At 41.0% G+C, this 25,549-nt stretch overlaps 1 protein-coding gene across 3 annotated transcripts in view; it reads left to right on the top strand.

Moving 5' to 3' along the window:
• Nucleotides 1-25,549, top strand: part of ADK (adenosine kinase) — a 568,039-nt gene that overhangs the window by 429,914 nt on the left and 112,576 nt on the right. For 2 of the 3 annotated variants that reach the window (XM_065407398.1, XM_065407399.1), the window contains exon 7: nucleotides 9,629-9,799. The exons of the other annotated variant lie outside the window; for it this stretch is intronic. In XM_065407398.1, coding sequence (XP_065263470.1) covers nucleotides 9,629-9,799 — 171 coding nt within the window. The remainder of the gene's footprint in view (nucleotides 1-9,628; nucleotides 9,800-25,549) is intronic. 3 annotated transcript variants of the gene reach the window in all.

The following is a 25,549-nucleotide window of genomic DNA, read 5'->3' as shown; positions in this document are numbered from 1 at the left end:
TGCCTTCCACCCCACTCTGGAAGGGCACTCTGTTTTTACTCATCCCTTGACTACCATGTTTTGGAAGGGTTTCCTACAGTCTTTTCCTCCCGTTCAACTCATCTCTCCCCAATGGAACCTCATACTTGTCCTCATGGCATTGACAAAATTGCCCTTTGAACCGCTGGCCTCCTGCTCCCCGTCTCTCCTCTCCAGGAGTGTTGCCTTCCTGGTAGCTATTACTTCTGAAAGAAGGGTTGGCAAACTGGGGGCCTTGATGGCAGAATCCCCCCTTTACCACGTTCCGTAAACACATTTTTTCCCTGTGCTTGCATCCCAAGTTTCTGCCAAAGGATGTATCCCGCTTTCATCTCAACCAATCCATACACTTACTTGCTTTTTTTCCAAAACCTCACTCCTCAGTGGAGGAACAGCACCTTCACTCCCTCGACATCTGCCAGGCCCTGGCTTTCTGTCTGCGGAAGACACGATCATTCAGGAAGTCCCCTAGACCAGGGGTTCTCAACCTTTTTCTTTCTGAGGCCCCTGCAACGTGCTATAAAAACTCCACAGCCCACCTGTGCCACAATAGCTGGTTTTCTGCATATAAAATCCAGGGCTGGTGTTAGTGGGTAGCAAGCAGAGTAATTGCCTGGGGCCCCATGCCACAGAGACCCCTGCAAAGCTACATTGCTCAGGCTTCGGCGTCAGTCCCGGGTGGCAGGGCTCAGGGCCCTGGACTTCAGTCCTATGCAGTAGGGTTTCAGCTTTCTACCCTGGGACCCAGCAACTGTAACACTGGCCCTGCTTGGTGGATCCCCTGAAACCTGTTTGCAGCCCCTGCAAGGGGCCCCAGACTCCTGGTTGAGAACCACTGCCCTAGACTTTTTATCACTATAACGGACAGGATTAAAGGGCAAGTGATCTCTACTCTAAGTGGGTTTCAGGGTGCATTACACTCTTATCAGTTATCGGGATTGTCTCCAGCACTTGGGGTAAAAGCCCACTCCATAAGAGTGCAAGCATTGACTACAGCAGCACCTCACGACGAACTGCTTACAGACATATGTAGGTTGACCACATGGAGTTCAGTACATACCTTCTTTTCCCATTATGCCTTTGTCAAGGCTGTATCCCCACTTTGAACTTTAGGGTACAAATGTAGGGGCCTGCATGAGGACTTCTAAGCTTAACTACCAGCTTAGTTCTGGTCCGCTGCCACCATTCCCTACCCTGGGAAGCTTTTAGAAAACCTCTCACCAATTCCCTGGTGAATACAGATCCAAACTCCTTGGATCTTAAACAAGGAGAAATTGACCCTTCCCCCCTCCTTCCTTTCACCAACTCCTGGTGAATACAGATCCAAACCCCCTTGGATCTTAAGACAAGGAGAAATCAATCAGGTTCTTAAAAAGAAGGCTTTTAATTAAAGAAAAAGGTAAAAATCATCTCTGTAAAATCAGTATGGAAAATAACTTTACAGGGTAATCAAACTTAAAGAGCTCAAAGGACCCCCCTCTGTCTTAGGTTCAAAGTATAGCAAACAAAGATAAACACTCTAGTAAAAGGTACATTTACAAGTTGAGAAAACAAAGTAAATCTAAGACGCCTTGCCTGGCTTTTACTTACAATTTTGAAATAAGAGAGACTTGTTTAGAAAGATGGGGAGAACCTGGATTGATGTCTGGTCCCTCTCAGTCCCAAGAGCGAACAACCCCTTAAACAAAGGACACACACAAAAGCCTTTCCCCCCCCCCCCCCAAGATTTGAAAGTATCTTGTCCCCTTATTGGTCGTTTGGGTCAGGTGTCAGCCAGGTTACCTGAGCTTCTTAACCCTTTACAGGTAAAAGGATTTTGGAGTCTCTGGCCAGGAGGGATTTTAGTACTGTACACAGGAGAGCTGTTACCCTTCCCTTTATAGTTATGACAGCCTTGGTGCGAGATTCTGCAATGGATGCCTCGTTCGGTGTGGCTGTTCTCCGTTCCACGATTCCTTTCACCCTCAGTGGAATACAATAGGGACCATCACTCGAAGAGAAGAGGTTACTTACCTGTAACTGGAGGTTCTTTGAGATGTGAGGTCCCTATCTGTATTTCAATCCTGCCCTCCTTCCCCTCTGCTGCAGATTTCTTGGTTTGTGGTGGAGAAGGAACTGAAGGCGCAGTCGGTCCGCCCTACCCTTTAGCACCTCGGATGAAACGGTGAAGCAAGGGCACATGCATGACCTAACAGACACTACTACTTTAAAAATATCCAGCTCCGGATGCATGGCACATGCGTATAACTCTCAGTGGAATACAGATAGGGACCACACGTTTTGAAGAGCCTCAGTTACAGGTAACTAACCTCCTCTTTTTTTCTTGAGTCCTATTTTTTGTTTTCTAAATATTCTTATACAAACATTGTGTGTGGTATTCAACAATAATAATCCAACAATACATAGTTGCTTGTTGTCATCTGAGTCTGGGTTTGTCTAAATGAATATTAAGTCACAGATTTCAGCTTTGGGTTCAAAGAAATACTTGTTGGCTTTAGAAAATCTTGGCCCTGATCATGTAAACACTCATGCATGTGAGCAATTTCATTCGTGTGTTATCTTACTGAGTTCAGTGGAACTATGCATGTGAATAAAGATTCTCATGTGCACAAATGATTTCAGGATCTGTGCCTTTGGATGGAACACCTTATAGAGAAATACCTTCACCAGAGCTGGAGTATTCCTGGCTCCAGGAGATGTTTCAACTGTCTCTAGTCCTGTGATGCAGACACTTCTGACACCCTTACTTTGTTGCACTCACATCTGCTATTGCTGGTGCTGCATAGGTTTAGTGTGGATCAGAAGAAACCCTCTGGGTCTTCATGTGATAAAAATAGGAGAGATGACCTCACAAGACAAATTACTTGTGCAGAAAATTACTAAATGTGTCCAGTCATTCTGATGTCTATGAAAAGGACACCTGAATATGAAAGATGGAAAGGAGCAGGAGAGCCACCTCACACAACTCTACTGATGGGGGAGGCCTCTCATCTCCAGTCGATGCAGTCTGGCAATGTGTACCTCCAGCATCAACTTTAGACAGCCACTAAGCTAAGTGGCTTTATATCTGGCGGCATCCATGTCTTTGGTCTTATCTGTCTTAGCCCAGTGCTAGGGCCTGTGCTGGCACTAAGGTTCCTGGATTCCTGCAAGTCAGCCTAATTCAGCAACAAGGTTCTGGTACTGTCAGCTTTGTGCCAAAGTCCTCAGAGCCTTACGGGTTGACATAATTTGGTGCTGACAGTCTGATACCATAGAAATCCCTTGATCCATACAGATCAATAGAGTGCAGGGTCTAGTATCCAGCATCATGGACCTGGTGAGCCACTTGATGCCCATAATTCATGGCATTAATGTTCCCATAACCATTTGAGTCTGGTGCCAAGGTTTTGGCAGTTTCCAAATGCTCCACTTGCTTGAAGTAGTCCAGTGCCAGTACAAGTAAAAAATCACACCCCTAACTAGCATAGTTATCTTGGTACCAAAACTGTGTAAACGAAGCCTCAGTGAAATACAGGTCAAATGGCTATTCCTCTATAAACTGAAGTAGGATTTCACTGGTATCCTCTTTTCCGTTTCCAGTCTCAGGTCATGTCTGTTTCCATCTCTTACAGGCCACTAAACTTGTCTGTATTCCCCAAGTCTCTTTTACACCCTTGGTATGATTCACCAGGTTTTCATTCACCTGGATATATATTAAAAGATATTCAGTTAATCTGAAGACAGCATCCTTTGGGGGCTTAGTCTTTTCACAGAATTTGTAAAGTTGTTACTTGAAGCAAAAATTAGTCCCTTACTTAGGTGTGATCAGGGAGAGCAAAATTGTGGCCACCTTCTAATATTCTCTTGACCTGCCATTCAGAGCTGATGCTCATTTTGGCAGTTCTGCAGTTCTTGTTCATCTAGAATTCCTCAGCCCACCTTCCTATGGAGCTGTACTGCTTGCTAATCTCCCACAAGAGGGAATGTGCAGAAGCCACTGGAAGAAGAAAGAGAGGTTATTTGCCAGTAACTGTTGTTCTTTGAGAGTGTTGCCTCTGCGTGTTCACATCCCCTGCCCACCTTATCCACTTCTTTGGTGTCTCAGGTAAAGAATTCCAAAATTAGAGAAGGCACTGAACAGTGGTTGGGGCCACTCCCCCTTTTATATTCTGGGAATCATCCACAAGTGGAGTGGAAGGGAGAGACAAGTGGCCTCAACAGACACTGCTCAATACCAGGAGGTGCCAATCCTGCAAGTTGGAATATGCATAGCTGATGCCCTCAAATAACAGCTGCTGGTAGGTGACCTCTCGTTATAACTCCCATTAATACTAAATGGTGGTTTCATCCATAAACATCAAGATGAGTGTTCTGCTAAGAGAGTTCTCCTGATTAGCTGTTTTATATTCTTCCTCCATTCAAAACATTTCTGTTGGGAGTTCACAATGTGTTCATTTGCAGCTAGAGAATGTCAATTTCAGAATAGAGCTGAAGTGGTTTCCATGTGTCCTATACAATAACAAGAGAGGTTTAAGGCAATAATCATGTTTTTTAACACTGGTTAATGTGTAACTAGGAAATATAACTTCCAGCCACTTAGGAAGTTGGCAGTGCTCTAGGGTATGAGAAACAGAAGGATAATTTGATGTTACTTTGTCCTGTTATGTCTCTGCTTTCCAATAAGCTAATCTTATATTTTTATTACTAAATGTTCACTCTTTGGACCGACAAATATACTTTTGTTGACCTTACATTATTACTAGATATTGGTTGTAGCCTGCCAATTTGAAAATGCTGCAAGCCACTTGTCTTAAGCATCAGAGAGAAATTTGCATATGGAATTTCAAAGGCTTTGTCTACAGTGGTGATTTGTCCTGATTACAGCTATTGTGGCCAGACATTCTTGTAGCAACACTGGTGCAAACCTCTAGCATAGACAAAGAAAACTGTTATTTGAACTGGTGGAGCTTACTCCTATTTGAAACTATAGTAAGCTACAATGGTGCAAATCAAAACTAGTTGCATTGGTGCAACTGTGCTGATGGCTGGACAATGATGGCTGAAATTGGAGCCTCAGTAAAGACATGGCCAAAGTCCATTTCAGTTCTTGGAATGCAAACTCTGATTGGCTTTCTTAAACCCAGCTCTCTGGTTAAAGACCAGTCAAATTTTCCCCTACATTCTTTTTCGGCACTATTTCCTGGAACAAACAGCTGAAAATTACTTCTACAAAGAAAAATTATGGTTGGCAGAGTATTAAAAAAGAGTTTTCTATAGTACAGCTGTAATCCCTAAATGTTTTAATACCAACTATTCATTTAAAGAAAAATATGAGGGAAAGAAACCTTTTGAAAAGTGGAATGAAATTAAATTGTGAAGTTTATTTTAAAGAAACCCAAAAGTCAATCTTGCAACTTTTTTTAGTTCATGGCCTTTACTGTGCAAGGTCTGAAATGCAAGTTATACTTTGTGCATCTCAAATACCTTTATGTTGCATTTCAAAAGAGGAGGGGAAAAAGTTGGACTTAGGCCTGACTTAGATCCCAAGGGGATACTATTCTGTACCTTAAATTACAATCAGATGTATTTTAGTTGAGATCAAGTTTTCAGTCTGAAATTGGTGAGAAGCCTAATTATTTGACCAGGTTAATATTTATGCAGACCACTATGTGGTTTATCCACAGCTGGCAACATGTTAGCATGAAAGGTTTTTATTTTGTGCTTGGAACAGTTTTTAAAAAAAATTCTAACTCTGCTCATTAAATGAAACACTGAAAGATGGAAGAGATTGCTATGGAGACAAGATGTTATATAAACTATTCATTTTAATTCTTTAGGATACAAAAATAGAAAGGAGGCAGCTTGGTTGCTTGTATGGTTCAATCCTGAAAGGTGCTGAGCACCTCAAGAAGATGCAAAGGATCCTCAACTCCTGTTGCCTTTAATGGGGCGCTCAGCTCTTGGCAGGATCAAGCCCAGATTTTGGAAGTGATCATATATTTGCTAAACTGGGAAGTGTGGAGCAACGGGAAATATTTAGACAATGTTTTCGAAATGATCTTTAATCTGTAAACTCCTTGTTAGACTAAAATTTGTCAATGAGTAGAACTTCTAAAATGATCTTTAGCTGAATTACTTTGAATAAAAATACAGATGTATTTTAATGTGAAGACCGAATAATATGGTGATGAGAACTGGAAAATAGAACCCTTTCATCATTGTTTTTTAGAGTGTTGCAATGGTGTTGCTATAGATGCCGCTGAAATGGCACTTCACTTACAAGACCCTACTTGCAAGTTGCTTGTTACTTTGCAGCACATGTGATTGCTGCCTTTAATTCAGTATGTTTAATCAAATTTGAGAATATTTAGTGAACTCTTTTAGGTTATGGAAATGCAAAACTGCTATAATTGAGCAGATATAAAGGTATTATTTTTAATAAGGGAAGCATCTTAGAGAATGTTTAACTTGGTGTCCTACTGTGATATTAAACTTTATGGAACTGTTTACCATGGTAAAGTCAATGTGTCACCAGTTTAAAAAAAAAAAAAAAAAAGTCCCTTTTTTGGTTGAAACAATGTATAAAAGATGGACTACTATCAATCATCACAACACATTGGGTGTACAAACTGAGATCAGTAATTTTTTGAGCAAGGACAAAGTCTGTCATTTCATATGGGGGAATTTGAGGTCACAGATTTTTTCACTTGTAGGAATAAAACCAATTTTATTTGTTTGCATAACCAGACTTGGTAAGTGGTTGCTCCTTAATGAAGACTCAATCATTTTTCCTGCTTTTAATTATTGGTTCTACCAAGTTGCAATTGGTTTTGAAATGATGATTGGTATATGTGCAGTGCAACATTGCATGTTAGATTTTAGTCACAAAGATTCAGAACGTTGACCTCAGAACGGCAGCCATCACATCTTTTCATTCATGGTTCCCATTTTGACGTCAACCTACTAGAACAGGGGTCGGCAACCTACGGCACGCGTGCCAAACACGGCACGCGAGCCGATTTTGAGTGGCACACTGCTGCCCACTGAGAGGAGGAGGAGGAGGGGCGGAGGGACCGGAATGCACCAAGCTGGGGGGAGGAGGGAAGCTTGGCTGCCGCAGGACCAAGCTTCTGCCTCCTGCCCCTGCAGGGGAGAGCGGTGCGGGGGGGTCCCGGCCCTCCGCCCCACTCAGCCCCCCCGCCCCGCTCTCCCCTGCGGGGGCAGGAGGCAAAAGCTTGGTCCTGTGGCAGCCAAGCTTCCCCCCGCCCGTTTCTTCCCACAATGTGGTGCATTCTGGCCCCTCCTCCTTCCCCCTCTCCCTGCCGGGACGGCCCTTGCGAGGGGGAGGGGGAGCGGAGCAGAGCCGAGCCGAGCGCAGCGTGCTTGCTGTTCCATAGAACAGGCAGAGAGAGGTAGGGATGGGCCTTGGGGAAGGGGGTGGAACAGGGCATATCCCTCCCAGCCCCCTGCCATGAGCCGCTCAGGGCAGGGGGCTGGGAGCACCCCCACGTGCCGAGCACCCCAGCCTTCTGCCCTTCACCCCCACCCCTCTGCCCTGAACCCCCCCCACCACAACACACACCCAGCCCTCTGCCCTGCACCTCCACACACCCCCAGCCTTCTGCCCTGCACCTCCACACCCCCCCAGCCCTCTGCCCTGACCTCGAGTCACCCCCAACACCCAGCCTTCTGCCCTGCACCTCCACACACACCCCAGCCCTCTGCCCTGACCGAGTCGCCCCGCTCAGCCCGCTGCAGGCCTAGGTGAACAGAACCCCAGGCTGGAAGCGGGCTGAGCAGGCTGGTGGCGTAAGATCAGCATTTTAATTTAATTTTAAAGGAAGCTTCTTAAACATTTTGAAAACCTTGTTTACTTTACATACAACAATAGTTTAGTTATATTATATAGACTTATAGAGAGAGACCTTCTAAAAAACGTTAACATGTATTACCGGCACGCGAAACCTTAAATTAAAGTGAATAAATGAAGACTCGGCACACCACTTCTGAAAGGTTGCCTACCTCTGTACTAGAAGAAGTCATTTTACCTATCTATGGAGTCAGAAATACGATAGTGACACCATGCTAGATGTCAAGCAATGAATATCAAAAGCAGCAAACAACTTTCATAAGCTTGAGAAGATTTGGAAAGTAGCATGATTGGCACTGATGCACAACTATGAATTTTGAATACTGGTGTCATGTCTGGAGCACCGTCATAGAAATCTGCAACAGAAATTGATGAGAAGATTAACTAATTCCAAAGTAAATGCTTATGAAAGATCTTCAGAGTGCATTGAAGACAGTTTCTTGCAACATCAGAAATTCAAAGGAGAGCAAACCATACTGAAGCATCAAATATGTCAAGAAGAAAATGATGGACATATTTAGGCCACGCTTTAAGGATGCCACTAACACAACTTCCATAGCAAGTGATAACATGGGCAGCACCTGGAAAGAGAAAAAGAGGACAACCTAGAGAAATATTACTTAGGTAAATTCATCAACATGACACTCAGAAGCCTAAACAGACTAGCCCAAGACCAAAATAAATGGTGGAAAACTGGTGGATGCCGTATGCACTTAAGGATGCAAGAGAACATAAAGTAAAGGAGAAAAAAGAAGGTAAACTGAAATTTAATTAAATGAGATACTGGCTTGTTTCTGGTTCAGCTCTGTTTATTCAGTATTTCATTTTTGACACTTATTTTATATTTGTCATGTTTTCATCATTTGAGTTGGGAGTGGGAGAAGATCTTGAAAAATTACAAAGTATATACAATCTACAGAGCTTGCAATAGTTACATTAACTAGTATTCCCCACCAGTGTCCAGCATCTATATAAATATAATATAGCAAAACAGGTATACTGAATAGTAACAGTGTATTGCAAAGTAACAAGGGTGTATTACAGTTCAAGACTAAAAGGTATATGTGGCCTGTTCTTCTACTGTCTGGAAACCTTAAAGAAAGTGATAGGGACTACTAATGTCAGGTAATGATGTTTTTTTTTTTTAGCTTCAATGTATGAATTTGAATGAGCCTGGTATACATTCCAACAGAATTGGTTTTCTCAGAAGGGAATCAAGTGAAGTAAAGGCTTGGTCTGATCTTCACTCATATTACTTTCCTAAACCCTGATCTGCACTCCTTATTCTAAATTAGCTTTTCCTTTGGGAGACCGCACTTATGTTAGGGTTGCCAATTTTGGTTGGATGTATTCCTGGAGGTTTCATTACATGACATACTCTTTAATTAAAGATTTAATCTTTAATTCCTGGAGACTCCAGCGCAATCCTGGAGGGTTGGCAACCCTAATTTATGTAGTTACTTATTTGTTTCCTTTTATTGATATTGGTTTTATTAACATATAAATGGCTTCATATTTTATATTACAAAATATTATTAATTATGTAGGATGACATCCTTTTCATTGTTTAAATATTATACTGCATTATTAAGAGATCAGGCATAATGGATTAATCTGACTAATTAAATTAAATCAAAGGATGCCATTTATACACATTCGATAAGTTTGCTTTTCATTTTTTGTCCTACCTGCAAACAACTTATTTACTATGATTCCTAATTTGAAATTAGTAATATATATTTGTTTGCTTGCTTGCAGGGATTTTTTCTTACAGTTTCACCAGAAGCAGTATTAAAGGTGGCCAATCATTCTTCTGCAGACAACAAGATCTTCACTTTGAATCTTTCTGCACCATTTATTAGCCAGTTCTATAAGGAGCCACTGATGAAAGTCATGCCTTATGTTGACATCCTTTTCGGAAATGAGATGGTGAGTCCTACTAAAAATATTTGTTTCTGACAGATGTTTATGTCTAGAATAATCTCTGATTTTTCTTTCTTCATTAACATATATTGTAAGGAACTTTGTGTAAAATGATACTGTAAAATCTAATTTACAATCTAAGTTGAAAAAGAAAGAATTAAACTAGTGCAGTGGTTCAATGGACTGCTAATGTGTTAACCTGTTAAAAGTTTTCATCTTGATAGCTTTAGTCTTGCTGGCCCATTCTGCAATAAAGTAGACACTTTCTTTAAGCAGGAGGAGAAAGACATTAGGAAAACACAGTTTACAAATTTCTCATTGATCTCTATGGAAGATAGAATGGCAAACCATCTATAGAAATTCACTTTTGTTATGCTTTTCTGTGCAAGAGTGCGGTAAACAGATTGGGTGAAATTCTGTGCCCACTGAACTCAATGGCAAAACAGCAATTGACTTCAATGAGGCCAACATTTTACTGATTGTACTGATATCACTTTGCATTTTCTTAATTCACAGGGTTCTCTTGTAAGCATTTTTATGTTTGCTTATCATGAATAAAAGGGTGAACTCCTAAAGAAAGTCTCATAAATAAATGAACTGAGTGAGGGCTTCTCTACACTTGACACTTTTGCACCAGCATAGCTATGCTGGTGTAAAAAGTTACATGCATTATTGCAGCTTGTCTAAGTTTCAAATCAGAGTAAACTGTATTGGGAAAGTGAATTTGTACACTGGTGCAGCATGTCTGCCCTCGGGGTGTACATTGGTGCAGATACAGCAGTGCAAAAACTAGCATAGACCAGCCCTGAATACTTTTTTAAAGATTAGAAAATAGCATATTTCTTCAGGTGCAGTAGGATAGTGAGAGTCTACTAACCACGGGTAGTTGGATGGGAGAAGTATTTAACATTGACAGTTCTTCTTTGAATGGTTGCAGACATGTATTCTACTCAGGTATGTGTGCACCCAGCACATTGAACCTGAAGAACTTGGCCTAGCAGTACCCAGAGGGGTGATGCCTGTGCCCTCTGGCCCTTAGCCTCTCCCCTGACTGTTTAAGGGCAGCTTTGCCCTGACACCCTCAGTTCCTTCTCACTGCCTGTGGCTAGAGTCAGAACATTTTGTGTGGTATTTTACCTCATGCTGCTCTACCTCAGTCTGTTTGGGATTTTATTGTATATAAATAATTAAAATAGTTAGTGGTACTCTCAGGTTAATTTATCGTAGTAGTTTAGATAGTCATCCTGGCTGATGCCATCACCAGGGTTTAAACATTATCCTTTGTGTGAGATGACTGTCCTCAATAGTGACCCCACACATGCTGTTTATTGTGCCTGGGGTAGGGGCACTTTAAGTAAAGGTGCTGCATCTGTAAGTGAATGCAGGACTTGCATTTGAAGCAGCACCTTCTGGAGCAAGCCATATGGCCTGCTTTGGCATTGGGGACCTTCACGGATCAGTAGGCCTCCCAGAGGGTATTTGAGGCAGCATGGGCTCTCCCAGAAGGAAGAAAGACCATTCTCCTTCCTCTGGTCCCCCTAGAAAAAAAATCTCATAAAAGAGGCTGGAGCTGTTCCAGAGCTAGGAGAGATTCCTCTTTCCCTTCTAAGAGGCGTGCAGACGGGCAGCATGATTCATCCTGTATGTGAGAGAGCAGAGCCATCTACTTGCTTTTCAGTACTGAGGCAAGAGCAAGTAGACTCAGTACTGTTGTCTCCAGTATCATCTCTGGGTCGTCCATTGAGTCTGGTACTGATGGTATTAGTGTTGGCAGCATCGGACTTGCTTTGTTTGACAGCATACCAGTGCAGGCGTATCAGGAAGCATCAGTTCCTGAGTCTCCTCAGATTCAAAGGTGCTCAGGTGTGATGGCTTCTTTATCAGTGCCCTTGGCACCATCTGTATGGGTTGTGGACTTGGCATTAGTGTAGGCACCAACTTTGGCACCTCTACTAACTCAGGGTACAGGACTGAAGTTGCCTGCCTTTTTGGCACTGAAAATCAGCACAGGTCTGACCCAGTATGGCCGTTCTTATGTTCGTATGTTCTTCTTATGCATTCTCTTTGCTGCTGTTGATGACTCTGGTGCTCACTGCCATGATGGGAATGGTGCTGGCTTTAACGTCAGTGCTGACGTCTGTTCTGGTATAGAATGTAAGTGTGAGGCCCCTATCAGTGCTTGAAGTGTCTAGTATTTTAACTTCATCCTTACCAATGCATCTGATGTGCTGGACTTTGGATGAGGTTGGACATTTGTTGAGCCTGTGGGGGATGGCTCTTCCATTGCATGTGGACTACTTGGAAAGTTTCTCAGCATCGGGCTCAGAGATGTCTTTATCTTATCCCTCACCTTCTCATTATCACTCGCAGAAGTCATCAAGATCTCCTGGGGATCACCCATCAGTATCCAGATCGGCACCAATCCTGTAGTAAAGTGAGGCATCCGTGGCCCAGTGCTTACTGGCCACCAATGCCGTACCCTTACCCAGAGTGGCCTCCTTGGAATCTCTGGGATGTTCCAAAGTCGGCATGGTCTCAGTCCTTGGTACAGTCCAGAATGAGATCACCTATTCTGCCGGTAGCCTCTCCTCCTGAACATCTGTTGCTGCAGCCACAATTCTTGTTCTCTGACAAAACTGAGGAGATGCTGCATTCATGTAAAGACTTGTGAGCTAAATTGCATTCATTTGGGGATTTTTACCCCAGCAGTAAAGAGGTGTCAGCAGCAGCAGCAGTATCGCCCTCAGTGGTTTTTCAGGTCGAATTATCTAGACAGCATGACTTCTCCAGAAAGAGGCACAAGTCTCATAGAATAAGGTGTTCTTGTCCCAATGTCAATCAGTCGGCCCGGCCTTCATCAGCTTCGTTCAAGCAGCCAATTTGACTCTGTCTCCGAGGTCAGCATTCTAGTCATTACGCTTCAAGCCCCCATTTGGGGATAGGCTTTCCGACTTCTACAGGGCCTGAGAGTCAATAATTACAGACAACTGGATCTGAAGCACTGGGACTGGGTTATGCCATTCAGTTCCTATTCATGCACCCTTCTACCCCATCCCATTTCAGGGAACCCTCCTAAGAGTCTGCTTCTTCAGTAGGTGCATACTTTTTGAGCTTTGGGGGCCACAGAGGAGGCTGCCCTTCAGAATCGGGGGAAATAATTCTACTTATGATACTTCCTGGTCTCCAAGTCAGAGGGAAGATACAAGATTCTGCATGGTTACCGTAATGACTGTTCTCCCTGGTTTGAATCACAACTGGTTTACAACCCTTGATTTTCAGGATGTTTACTTTCATGTGGCAATCTTTCCAGGTCACAGGAGGTTTCTGTGATTTGTAATGGCAGGTCAGCATTATCAGTACACCATGCTTCCACTTAGCCTATCCTCCATTACATTGGTATTTACCAAATGCGTGACTGTGGTAGCAGCATAGCTCAGAAAAAAAGGAGTTAATATCTTCCCATATCTGGATGATTGGTTACTGAGGGCCAAGTCCTCTCGCATGTCCAATTCATGTTATGTCTCTACAATCATCTGGGTCTGATTTTGGGAAAGTTGTTTAACAAAGGGAAGTTGTTTAACATCGACTCAAAAAAATTTGAGTTCTTTGGAGGCCCTACTAGACTCTTGAGTTTGAGAGCATTTCTTCCAAACGAACGATTTTAGGCATTTCATCACCTGTGTCTGGCACTTCAGTCTCAACCTTGGACCACAGTCCTTGTATGCGTGAAGTTATTAGGCCATGTGGCTGCATTCATGTACATAGTCCAGTATGTGAGATTGCCCCTTCATCTATAAGTGTGATTGAAGTTAGTCTATTGCCCGAGTTGTCAATTGCCCAAATTGTCTGGATGTCTCCAGCAATCCTGGTCTCCCTACATTGGTGGGCAGTTCAGAGCAATGTTTGCCAGGTTGTTCCCTTTGCTCCACCAACCAGAACTGTAATCACCAATGCCTCTTCAATAGGTTGGGGAGCACATCTAGGGGCACTGGAAATTCGGGGCTTGTGATCAGAACAAGAGCGTCTTTCCATTTCAACGTCCTGGAGCTTCAAGCCATTTACACTGCATACTGAGTCTTTTGAGATCACATCGGGGCACAGCGGTTCACATACTCACAGACAACATCACTGCAGTGTATTGCATGAACAAGCAGGGAGGAGCCTGCTCCAACCAGCTTGTCAAGAGGCAATAAAGTTTTGGCAGTTCTTCATTGAGGAAAACATAATTCGCATAGTTGCTCATTTACCCAGGGGGTACACAATCACTTGGTAGATCACTTCAACAGGATTTTCTCCCAGAATCACGAGTGGTCTCTGAAGTTACAATGTGCTCAGGTCCATCTTCGCAAAATGAAGAATCCCAGCTATTGATCTGTTTGCAACAAGAGAAAAGAAGTGCCATCAATTTTGCTCTCTGCTTGGTCTTAGTCCAGGAACCTTAACCAATGCCTTCCACCTGAACTGGGAATCAGTGCTAATGCATGCCTTTCCCATGATCCCACTGATTCCTCAGCTTATTCTCAAACTAAAACTGAATCATACCAGACTAATTCTCATTGCAACAACTTGGCCGAGACAATGTTGGTTCTCTGACCTACTAAGTTTATCTATTCAACCTCCCATCTCTCTTCCTCTGTGTCCTGATCTACTGCCTACTGACTCAGCACTATGGTTGAGTTTTGCATCCAACACTGAGCAGTCTGCATCTGGTTGCGTGGATGCTGCATAGCTAGATGAGGAAGAGGAATGCATGATGTTAGACAAATACCTCTCAATAGTAGAAAACCATCCACTAGAGTTACCCATTTGGCTAAGTGGAAGCGGTTTTCGATTTGATCACTGGCCCTGGGCATTCAACAGTGGCTAGCTCGTATTCAGGAAATTTTGGAGTATCTGCTACATCTTCAATGCTTAGGTCTGACTCTCTTAGCGGTGATCTCAGCATTCCATCCACCCATCCAAGGAAAGCCATTTTCTCAGACTTTATGATAGTGAGATTTCTGAGATGAGTCATTCGTTACCTCCCACCAGTGAAAGAGCCAGTTCCCTTGAGAGACCTTAATACTGTGTTCACTGCTGTTATGGGGCTTTCATTTGAGCCCATGACAACCTGCTCTCTGTCCCTCCTGTGCCAGAAGACAGCCTTCCTTGTTGCTATAACAACTGCAAGGAGAGTAACTGAGCTACAGGACTTAATGGCAGAGACCCCATGTGCAGTTTTTCAAAGACAAAGTGGCCCTATAACCATATCCTAAATTCTTGTTGAAAGTGGTTCCTCATTTCTACTTTAACCAAGTAATATACCTACTGGTGTTCTTTCCTAAACCACACTCAACTGCAGATGAACAGAAACTTCATACATTGGATGTGAAACGATGCTTGGCGTTTTACGTGCAGAGGACGTCCTGGTCCTCTGCACGTAAAGTCAGGCCTGGTCAATTCTTGAATGAGAAACCTCCCAGGAAAACCCAGTGTTGTGTTCCTCCTCCTTTTGTGTTGGTACTGCTCCCTTAACCTTTCTGATATAATGGATCACTGTGGTGTGTAAGGTACCATTTTTCAGATGAGTTATAAAACATAGGTTGTGCTCACTTGTCATTAGATGTACAACATCATTTCACAAAACTAGATGCAACAGCTCCAATGGAAACTGCATTCTGCCTACTTTAATTCCCCCTGCTGTTTCAATAGGATATGGTATTACTTACTTACTTGTCATAACTTATTGTGTAATATTGTAATGCATAATGCAGTGTAAAATGCTCCCTGCATTTACTGTATATAGTTCTTGAAGCAGTCTGTTGTCGGTTAGCTTATATTTAAATAGTATCTTTTACCCTATCTTCATTAAATGTTACCATACTGTTTATGCACTTTAAAGAGTACCAGACCTCTTGATCTATGTTGCTCGCAGCCCTGCTAGTGTGGGATTTTCTGTTCATTGTAAACAAAGATCATTTTTGTTTCTTGCTTTGTAACCTACTCATTGCCACTTTAGATTCTTCTTTCTTTAGGATACCTTTCACAGTGGTATATTCTCTTGTTACTCTGTGATTTGAAACCCTTTCTCTTTCCATGGTACACTTCCTAATTATTGGCGTGGGCTGTATCTTGTGGTTCCCAGTGTTTTTGTTCCATGTATCTTGGTTTGTGGTTAAGAGCATGCAAAACCCTTTTAACAAGAAAAGTTTTCTCTGACGCAGTTCAACCTTCTGAATGCTCCCCTTTTTGTTTCTTCTCCTGGATTCATTTTCCTGATTTTGAATCTTGTATAATAATGTTTAATTGTCTGTCTATTTGTGTCTTGATGTGAAGTGAACCACTTGGCTGAGCCAATGTAAACACCCATTTTTCCCCATCTATTTTGATCTTTCTTTCTGTCTTTATATTTTGTTTTCATTGAATTTTGCTAATTTATCTATCATAAACAGTAACGGGACATACATAAGTTAAGCATATAAGCTAGAAAACTCATACTAGATGGTATAATTGTTACTTTATTAGAATAGAGAGTAGCCTCACATATGATTTTACTCTTCTGTATATTTATCTTCACTTCACATTATAGACCAACACAGTTTTATTGTTGAACACTGAGCTGTTTATTCTTAGAGTAATGCGAAAAGCATCAAAAGAGCAGCAGAATTCCAAATTGATGCCATTCTTAAACTAAAAACAATTGGCAAAGAGATTTTAAATTACATCTGGCACTTAAAAATTTACAACTGAATGGAGATTGGTTATTCCAAGTTTCAACTAGATGATAATTAAAATGGGCAAGTTGTAAACCTAACAAAATAAATACTCTAGTTTAGAATGTAAATGCCAACATACCCTTAACTGCAATGGTGGTGCTGAACACTGCTATAATAAACTGTAGTAGTTATCAGCTATAACTGTAGCTCAATGGCCATTGGTATGTTGATCATTTGTCTTTGAAATCTCTTTCATACCTATCCAAAACATTTTGGCTTGAATATTTGACACTTATTAACTAGACTTCACATAATAAATTTAATACAAAACATTCAATATAAAAATAATCATACAGCCAGTGCTACTAACCAATTAAGGCCATTCTGAAGTCATTATCGGGCAATACATGACTAGGGAACCTGATTATTGTCATTGCTTTTAATTTTTATTAAATTAAGTTTTTTTTTAATAGTGTCATTTTGCAAATGGTTCTTAGCAATAATACTTTCCAAACTATCATAATCACTGGATAATTAACCTGCCAGGATTAAGCACACTCTACTTTGCCTCAGGATGCTTAACTCTCAAATAAGGTCAATTATCTCCTGATGATAACTGCTTGTCACCAGTTACTGCCTAATTCATCTATAACAACTCACCTCCTAATACATACTTTTTACAACTCAAGCTAACTTTGAATAACACAACAGTGGTTTGGGTTGTTAGAGATAAAGGCTTTAAAAATTACATCCAAATGTAAAATCACCTAATGAGCAGATGATTTCTTCTTGCACAATAGGTGCTGTGCAGGCAGAGGAACACACATAAGGGGATAAGTGAAAGGTGGAGAGCAGTACCACAGCTGCATGCTTGTTCTCCCATTTCCTTGAAAGCTTCATTCTCTCTGCTTCTTGTGATGAGGGCTCCACAACTCTGGTAGGACTCTTTTGGGTCAAAGGAGGATGGAGCCAGGAAGCAGTAACTCTGTGTTATCTGTTCCCTCTCAAAACCTGTCTCTATCACACGGGGAATAAATGCTGGTCTTAGGCGTATGAACCTAAGTTCCATACCTCTCAAAGAGGGTGCAGAAGCCAATGGCCGCACCTAAGGGATGGTAATATATGCTGCCAGGGAAGCTGTCTGCAAACTTTGGGACACACTGTTGGATAGGAGTTTTTTCCTCATAGATCCCTGGAATCTGTGAGTTCCCTGCCACTTCAGTACCACATTCCTGCCCATTGCAAGCCCCTCTGTCCCTGAGAGGACCATTTGTTAAGAAGTTGGCATGGTGAAGCTTGCTGGGTTTCTGGGGTCCTGTGTCTATTCCTGTAGGATTTCTCCATGGGAAAGGTAGAACATTTATTTATTTTATTTTGACTTGGAATGAGGTTTTGAGTGCCCTGTCAGTTTTTTTAGTAATAAAACCACATAAGCAAAAAATATGGCTCATAGTTCACAGATCAGTGCAAGATACAAGGAGGATGTGTAGAACGGTGATCCCAAACGTGAAGGTGAAATCAGTTTTTTAATGCAACACAATAATATAGACAATAAATTTAACAAGCTCCCTTGAAAATCAGAACCCTCTTCTCTTCAGTGTGTGAAGCTATGACTTCTAAAGGTGTGGTCTGTGAACAAATTAATTATAGGATTCTAAACTGAAGTTCTGCAATTACAGAGTACTGTTGCAACCAGTTTGGGAAAGTGATGTGGGTGCAACAACAAAAGTGCTCTTACGAAAGGAGGACATATGAAAGGGCTTGTACATTTTGAAAAGCAATAACAATAGCTTTAATAATGGTTCTGGAGTCATGTATCCTGAGCTGTAGAAAGATGGGTACATCTGCATGCAAAAACAATAAAACAAGCAGGCCTTGTCATCATTGTATTTAACAGTTGTACCAAAATGGCATATGGTGCCTCCTTAAATTAAGATGTTTGCAAATCTTATAAAGTATCAAATAATAACATATAAAAATCCTCACAAAAAGATATTATTTGGATGCAGTTTGTACAGCTGGCGTATTGGAAAGTGTATTATTCAGTGATTCTACTATTTATTTTGATACTGTCCATCTTGTTTAATGTGTGTTTATGTTGTACCTTCTCTTGTTACTCCTCTTTCAATGACAAGGAAAAGCCTTAAATCTAAAAGCACTGATAATGGTTGCAGTTGTCCTGACTTTGAACTTACTTTTGTGCACTGAAAGCTGATTTGCTGATTCTTTGTGCTTGTTTTAACTGCAAGAATGGATGTAAATACTTTGTTTTGCAGGCTAAATAGATCCTTCCATCTATTTCTATTACTTGTGATATTGTATTATGTTGTATACAACTTTGCATTTTGTACACATTTCTGTGTAAAATGCATTGAATATTTGAGTCAAACTGCAGTCCAGCTTCTAAATTAGCTTCTTTAATGTTGGCCCACACATGGCAAGTGGGGATTGAAACACATGACCTTCCTAAAGTAAGTCAGCTATGTTCCGATTTTGATTATACTAGTGTAAATCCAGAATAATTCGGTTATCTTCAGCGGAGTTACTCTGGATTTACACCAGTTTAACTGAGACGAGACTAAATCCTAGTAGGTGCATTTTAAAGATACGATATTCCAGGCTTCCTGTGTTCATTCCTTGGGCTGAGGAGTGTCTGATACTGGGGAGTGGTTGGTGTAAGCAGTTGCTGGTGAGAGGTTCTGACATAAACTGGCCGTATGGAGGAAGGAAAATGTAGTTGGAGCTATGATAAAAGATGAGAAGGGAACAGAGCCTTATCAATCTCTCCTCCTCTTCTAAATCATGGTGGGCCTATAAGAGAGGAGAGGTAAATAGAGAGTGGTTGGTCATGCCATAAACATCACAGGTAGAAGCATTTCCTCTTCCTAACTAGTTGGAGTCATATCAGTATTTCAAATGATTTAGCTGAAGCCATCTATTAGAATTGTATCTAGAATAAAGCTGGATACCTCGGTGAAACCTCATTTTGGTATGACACTAGTATAGTGTATGGAGAGAGAGAGAGAAAGAAAGAGAGAGAGATTTTTTTGTATTTATTTTGTTTAGTAGGACTGCTGCTATATATGTTGAAAGGTTATTTCCACTCATTGATTGTTGGCAATCTGTCTCTAAATTCACTTGATACATTGATTCATCTTGAAGGAAATTTTCAGCAATGCTAACATCTTAATTTCAGCTTTGAATTTACAATTACATCAGGCCAATACTTTGCATTTCACAATGCCTTCCATAATCAAAGGATCTCAAAGTACTTTACCAACACCTACTCCCTGGATGAAGTTAAGTATTATTATCCTCGCTTTATAGTTGGGGCGGGGAATGAATCAGAGAAAAATTCAGGCTTGCCCAAGTTCATACGATAATCTGTGGCAGAGCTAAGAATAGCACCCAGATCTCTTAACTCTCTGGTCTGTATTCTTATTAAACACATACAGGGAAAACCTTTGTAAGAAGACATCTCATCTTCTCTTTCAGTCTAACAGAAACAGACATTTAAGGTCTATAGATGCTGGTGTTTGTTCTTCTGATGCTGTAAGCAAATAGCATTCTGTGTTCTAAAGGCTGGATTTTGAATTTTATAAAATCTGTAACTGGAGGAGGGGAATGGGGGAATGGACAGACATTTAAAGAAGGTAATTTTCAATAGAGCAAGAACATTGTTTTTTTACAAAAGCTCTCTGTTTATTTGCAGAATTTTGACACTGATTTTCTGGTGAAGATATTGATTTTTCAATTATAAGAGCTATGGCATCATCATATTACTGCTAAATTCACAGAATTAACTTCTTCCTCAGTGTCTCAGTATCTAATAAATTGTGTTCCACAGAAAAATGAGGCGTTCTAGAGCACAAGGTTTATAATGTCAATGGCATGTTGTAAAGATGTGCTTTGGGAAGGATTCTGAAATAGCCCAAGGCTATTTCAGCTGCAGACACTGAATCTCCTTCTCTCCAGCCCCCCCCTTCCCCCTCCCACTTTTTTTTTTTTTTTTTTTTTTTGGTGAACTGCAGTTGCTGTCTTAAGATGAAATGCTTTTAAATCATTTCCCAACCTTGCAGCCATCATTGATAAAAGCCCTGTTATTTGAAATTATCTCAATCACTGTGGAGTTAATCATACCTTATACAGCAACATATTTCGATGCAATTCACTCTGCTTCAATTAATCTTCCTGTTTATCTACATTGACTCAGCTGCTGCAGTACAAATTCAGGAGTAACAAGCAAGTCATTATTTTAGTATAGTTTATCTAGTTTATCTAGTATATTATGAATTAAAGAAAAATTGAGAGCCTAATATTTAAGTTGATATTTAGGGCTGCTTTTAACTAATCATTGGCTATTTAAATAATTTGGGAATCTTACCTCAAAAATGTTTCCCCCCCATGTCGAAAACGAATGAGCATATAAAAAAGGGGACTACAGTTTACAGCAAGCTTTGCTTCTTAAAGCTAATGACATTTTCCATTAGTCTCTCTGACAGGAGGAGGCAGATCCTTCATTAAGCTGTCCAGGTTTTAGATACTTCTGAGATCAGGAATAAAAAAGGTCAGTGTACTATTAAGTGTAGTATAAGACGGAAGGGTTATTCTAGAGGACAAGGCAGATTTCATTGTAGCTCAACGGCTTCTCTTTTAGTAATGATGATAATACTTTGCACTGTGTAGCACTTTTCAGATCATCTCGGAACACTTTACAAACATTAAACCTCAGATTACACCAATGGGGTAGTGGTGTATTATTGTCCCTCTTTTACAAATGGACAAACCTAGCCCAGGGTTATGCAGCAAGTTAGTAACAGAGTTAGGAACAAACCTACTTATGGATTTCTGGTTCTTTCCCCTTCTCTAACTTCTAGAAATGCTGCCTCCATACTGGATCTATTCTAGCCCAAATCTGTTAGCTGGAGGTATAAGACATGCATAATTTGGCTTTTATTTTTTAGTTTATTATTTTAAAGTTTATCTTTGAGGACTTATTAAAGGTAAAGCACATGCAGTAGACAAAAAGCAGGGCACTTACATCATAAACAGCTGTGATCAGTCAGAATACTAATAAAACTAAATAGTATTAATATGAAGCAACAGAGAAGAAACTGGAAATGTTTACAAAAGCTCTTCTGTTTGTATTTCACAAATATTTGCAGATAACTCCACATGCAAAGTACATTGGTATGAATACAGGGTTCAGTACTCAGCTGCAGCTGAAGTTTGTCCTGTAGCTCCATAATACTAGGGCTGGCCAAGGTAGATTTAGCCCCAGCATAATTAGGGCTTGCCAGGGACTGTAAGGCCATCCAGGATGACTACAGCTATGTTCTTTTCCTCTGCCTTACTCCTTATGCCAGGGTAAGTTTAGCCACTGTAGGGTTCCCTCACAGTGGGCAAAGAGAACGTAGTGGGGCCAGGCTATGGCTCAGTTTTTAGGATTTGTATTATATCAAGGTAAGAACACAGAGATAAGAACTGCGGTGCGGTATTGTTCTATATAGAAATATAGACAGTTAGTGGAATATTGTTCTATGCTGATAAAGTCCATATGTAGTTGTAGAGTTCTTGTACACATATGACTGTGAGGCTTTTCAAAAAGCACAGTTTGTAGTTTTCTAATCATTATGTACTGATACTTCCTCTGATTGTAAACCTGGGTCTAAACAACAAGTATGGGATGGGACAGACTTGGGGAGGGACAGTGGCAAAAGGACCTGTAACTATTAGAGAACACTCCCTACTAATGCTACGACTTACTTCATTAGCTCAAGTGATAGAGAGGTCTGTGCTGTGGATCTGTGGTTCTGACTCTGCTAATGACCCATGGTTCCAGATGGCGGAATTTGTTTTTTCCATTTTCTTTTAATTTATGAAATTACACACACAAAAACATGATGTTAAAAGAACACTAAGGTTTAAAGGTCAAGCACTCAGAAGATAGGAAATGCCAGAATTAAGGTTGCCCATGCAACCTTAAATTGTAGTCAATTTAAGGTTGTAGGAATTGGGGAGTATCTCTTTAAATAGTTTCTGACCTGTCTATTGTATATCTCTCTCTTCTATGTTCTAGAAACCGCCAGAATCCTACCAGGGCAGAAATGTATATATGTAGCTAGGCCTTGCATGTTGCATATAGATAGTCAACAAGATTATTTAGACCCCATTGTGTATGTGTGGTTGCTTCATATTACATAAGTTGTGTAAAAAATAAAAGACACAATATATAGGGTCTTCAGTTACATGGTCACATACTATTTTTTTCCACAGGAACCCTGCCTTATTCAGTGTACAGAGTTCAGGAAATTAATCAGGGTTGTTCCAGGAATGAGGCTGTTGTCTGTAGGACCCCTGCCTCAGTTGTTGCAGAAGTTGGAAGGTGTGTAGTGAATGAGATTAGGGACTGCTGGAAAATAAAAAATGGTCTCACAGTTAAGGAAGTTGAATGTCACTCTTGAGAACTGAATTCTATTCCTGCCTTTGCCACAAAGTTGAATGTGACTTTGGACAAGTCACTTAAAACAGAATTATCACAGGTGCTTGTAATTGTGTGATCCTCATTGTCTGGATGCCCAGTGTGAGACACCTGGAGCCTGCTTTATATAAGTGCTGAGCACTCACAGCTGCAACTGAAGTAAGTTGGAGATGTGCTTTGAAAATAGCATTTTATAGCACTTTATAAGTATTCTAGAAAGTCGCCAGGCATTAGACATCCCAACTTGAACACCCAAAATTATTGGACTCCTTTGACAGTTTTGGTATTATTTGCTCTGTGCCTCAGTTTCTCAACTGTAAAATAAGGATAATAATAGCATCTCATCTCAGAGGGCTATTAAGTTCAGTTTATTATTGTTTGTGAAGCATACAGTTGCTATAGTGATAGGAAAAATATGACACAAAGGGTAGGAATAAATGGTCAGTTTTCACAATAAAGAAAGGTAAATAGTGGGGGTTCCCCCAAGGATCTGTACTGGGGCCTGTGCTGTTCAACATATTCATAAATAGGGCCATACCAAATTCACGGCCATGTAAAATGCATCACGAACCGTGAAATCTGGTGTTTTGTGTGCATTTACCCTATACTATATAGATTTCATGGGGGAGACCAGCGTTTCTCAAATGGGGGTCCTGACCCAAAAGGAAGCTGCAGGGGGGTCACAAGGTTATTTTAGGGGGGTTGTGGTATTGCTACCCTTACTTCTACTCTGCCTTCAGAGCTGGGCAGCCAGAGAACAGCAGCTGTTGGCCGGACGCCCAGCTCTGAAGGTAGCACTCCGCCAGCAGCAGTGTAGGAGTAATGGTGGTGATACTATACCATGCCATCCTTACTTCTGCGCTGCTGCTGGCAGCGGCTCTGCCTTCAGAGCTGGGATCCCGGCCAGCAGCCACCACAGCAGTGCAGAAGTAAGGGTAGCAGTCCTGCAACCCCCCGGCCCTCCTACAATAACCTTGCGACCCACCCACAACTCCTTTTTGGGTCAGGACCCCCTACAATTACAACACTGTGAAATTTCAGATTTAAATAGCTGAAATAATGAAATTTAGGATTTTTAAAATCCTATGACTGAAATTGGCCAAAATGGAGCATTAATTTGGTGGGGTCCTATTCATAAATGATCTGGAAAAAGGGTAAACAGTGAACTGGCAAAGTGTATAAGCGATGCAAAATTATTCAAGATAGTTATGTTCAAAGCTGACCACAAAGAGTTACAAAGGGATCTCACAAAACTAGGTGACTGGGCAACAAAATGGGAGATGAATTTCAGTGTTGAGAAGTGCAAAGTAATGCATATTGGAAAACATAATCCCCATTATACATACAAAATGATGGGGTCTAAGTTAGCTGTTAGCACTCCAGAAAGAGATCTTGGAGTCATTGTGGATAGTTCTCTGAAAACATCTGCTAAATGTGCAGTGGCAATAAAAAAACAATAGCAGAATGTTGGGAGCTATTAGGAAAGGAATAGATAATAAGACAGAAAATAACACAATGCCACTATATAAATCTGTGGTACTTCCAAACCTTGAATATTGCGTGCAGTTCTGGTCATCCCATATCAAAAAAAGATATATTAGAATTGGAAAAGTACAGAGAAGGGTAACAAAAATTGTTAGTGGTATGGAACAACTTCCATATGAGGAGAGATTAAAAAGACTGGGACTGTTTAGCTTAGAAAAGAGATGGCTGAGGGGGGGATATGATAGAGATCTATAAAGTTATGAATGGTGTGGAAAAAGTGTTATTTACCCCTTCACATAACACAAGAACCAGAGGTCATCCAATGAAATTAATTGGCAGCAGGTTTGAAACAAACATAAGTGCAGCCATTCTATTCCAACTTAAATGTTATAGAAAGTTATTTTAATATCTGCTTTACTTGAGGGAAATAGGTACTTGTTCTTCTGCATATTTCTAATTGTACAGAAATATGTTGGAAGCAGATGACTAAGGCTGTTTGGGTTTTCATAACTTGTTTCATACCTTGCTTTTGGGGAAATAACCTTGAAGCTTACTTCAATGTTTCAGAAATACTGGTGACAATTTCTTTATTATATATTCCCATACCATCATGTAGTCCCATTTCTCTAAAACCACACACCCAACTCCTCTCTCCCCTGCCCCCTCAATCCACCACCCACATATACTCTGTCTCAATGTCTACATATAGCTCATAGAATATGCTTACCCCAGTGAAGAGGGTTGCACATCTAGATTCTAAAGCCAGCATCAACTCTTCCATTTTTTGAATCTGTACAGAGAGGGAGAGCAAATCCTGGACAGCCCGCATCTTCCACTAATGTTCTCCCCCCTCCGCACCCCACCCCGCTTCTATTTATGTAATCTACTGTCAGTAGGAAGAAACCTAAGCTACCAATGATAATACTGAGGCTGTTTCATAAGGACTGCCCAAGGGGCCTTATGAATAACAGAGAGATTCATCCATTTTTTTCCTTCCTGTAAGACAATGTATTGTTTAAGAACTATGCATTGACTTCTGCTAAACCATGGTCCAAGGACTGAAGTCCATACTGGAATTCTGGGGTCACTAGAGTT

The sequence above is a fragment of the Emys orbicularis genome, chromosome 7 (genome assembly GCF_028017835.1).
Source record: "Emys orbicularis isolate rEmyOrb1 chromosome 7, rEmyOrb1.hap1, whole genome shotgun sequence".
NCBI lineage: Eukaryota > Metazoa > Chordata > Testudines > Emydidae > Emys > Emys orbicularis.
This window is presented reverse-complemented; position numbering and strand designations above follow the sequence as displayed.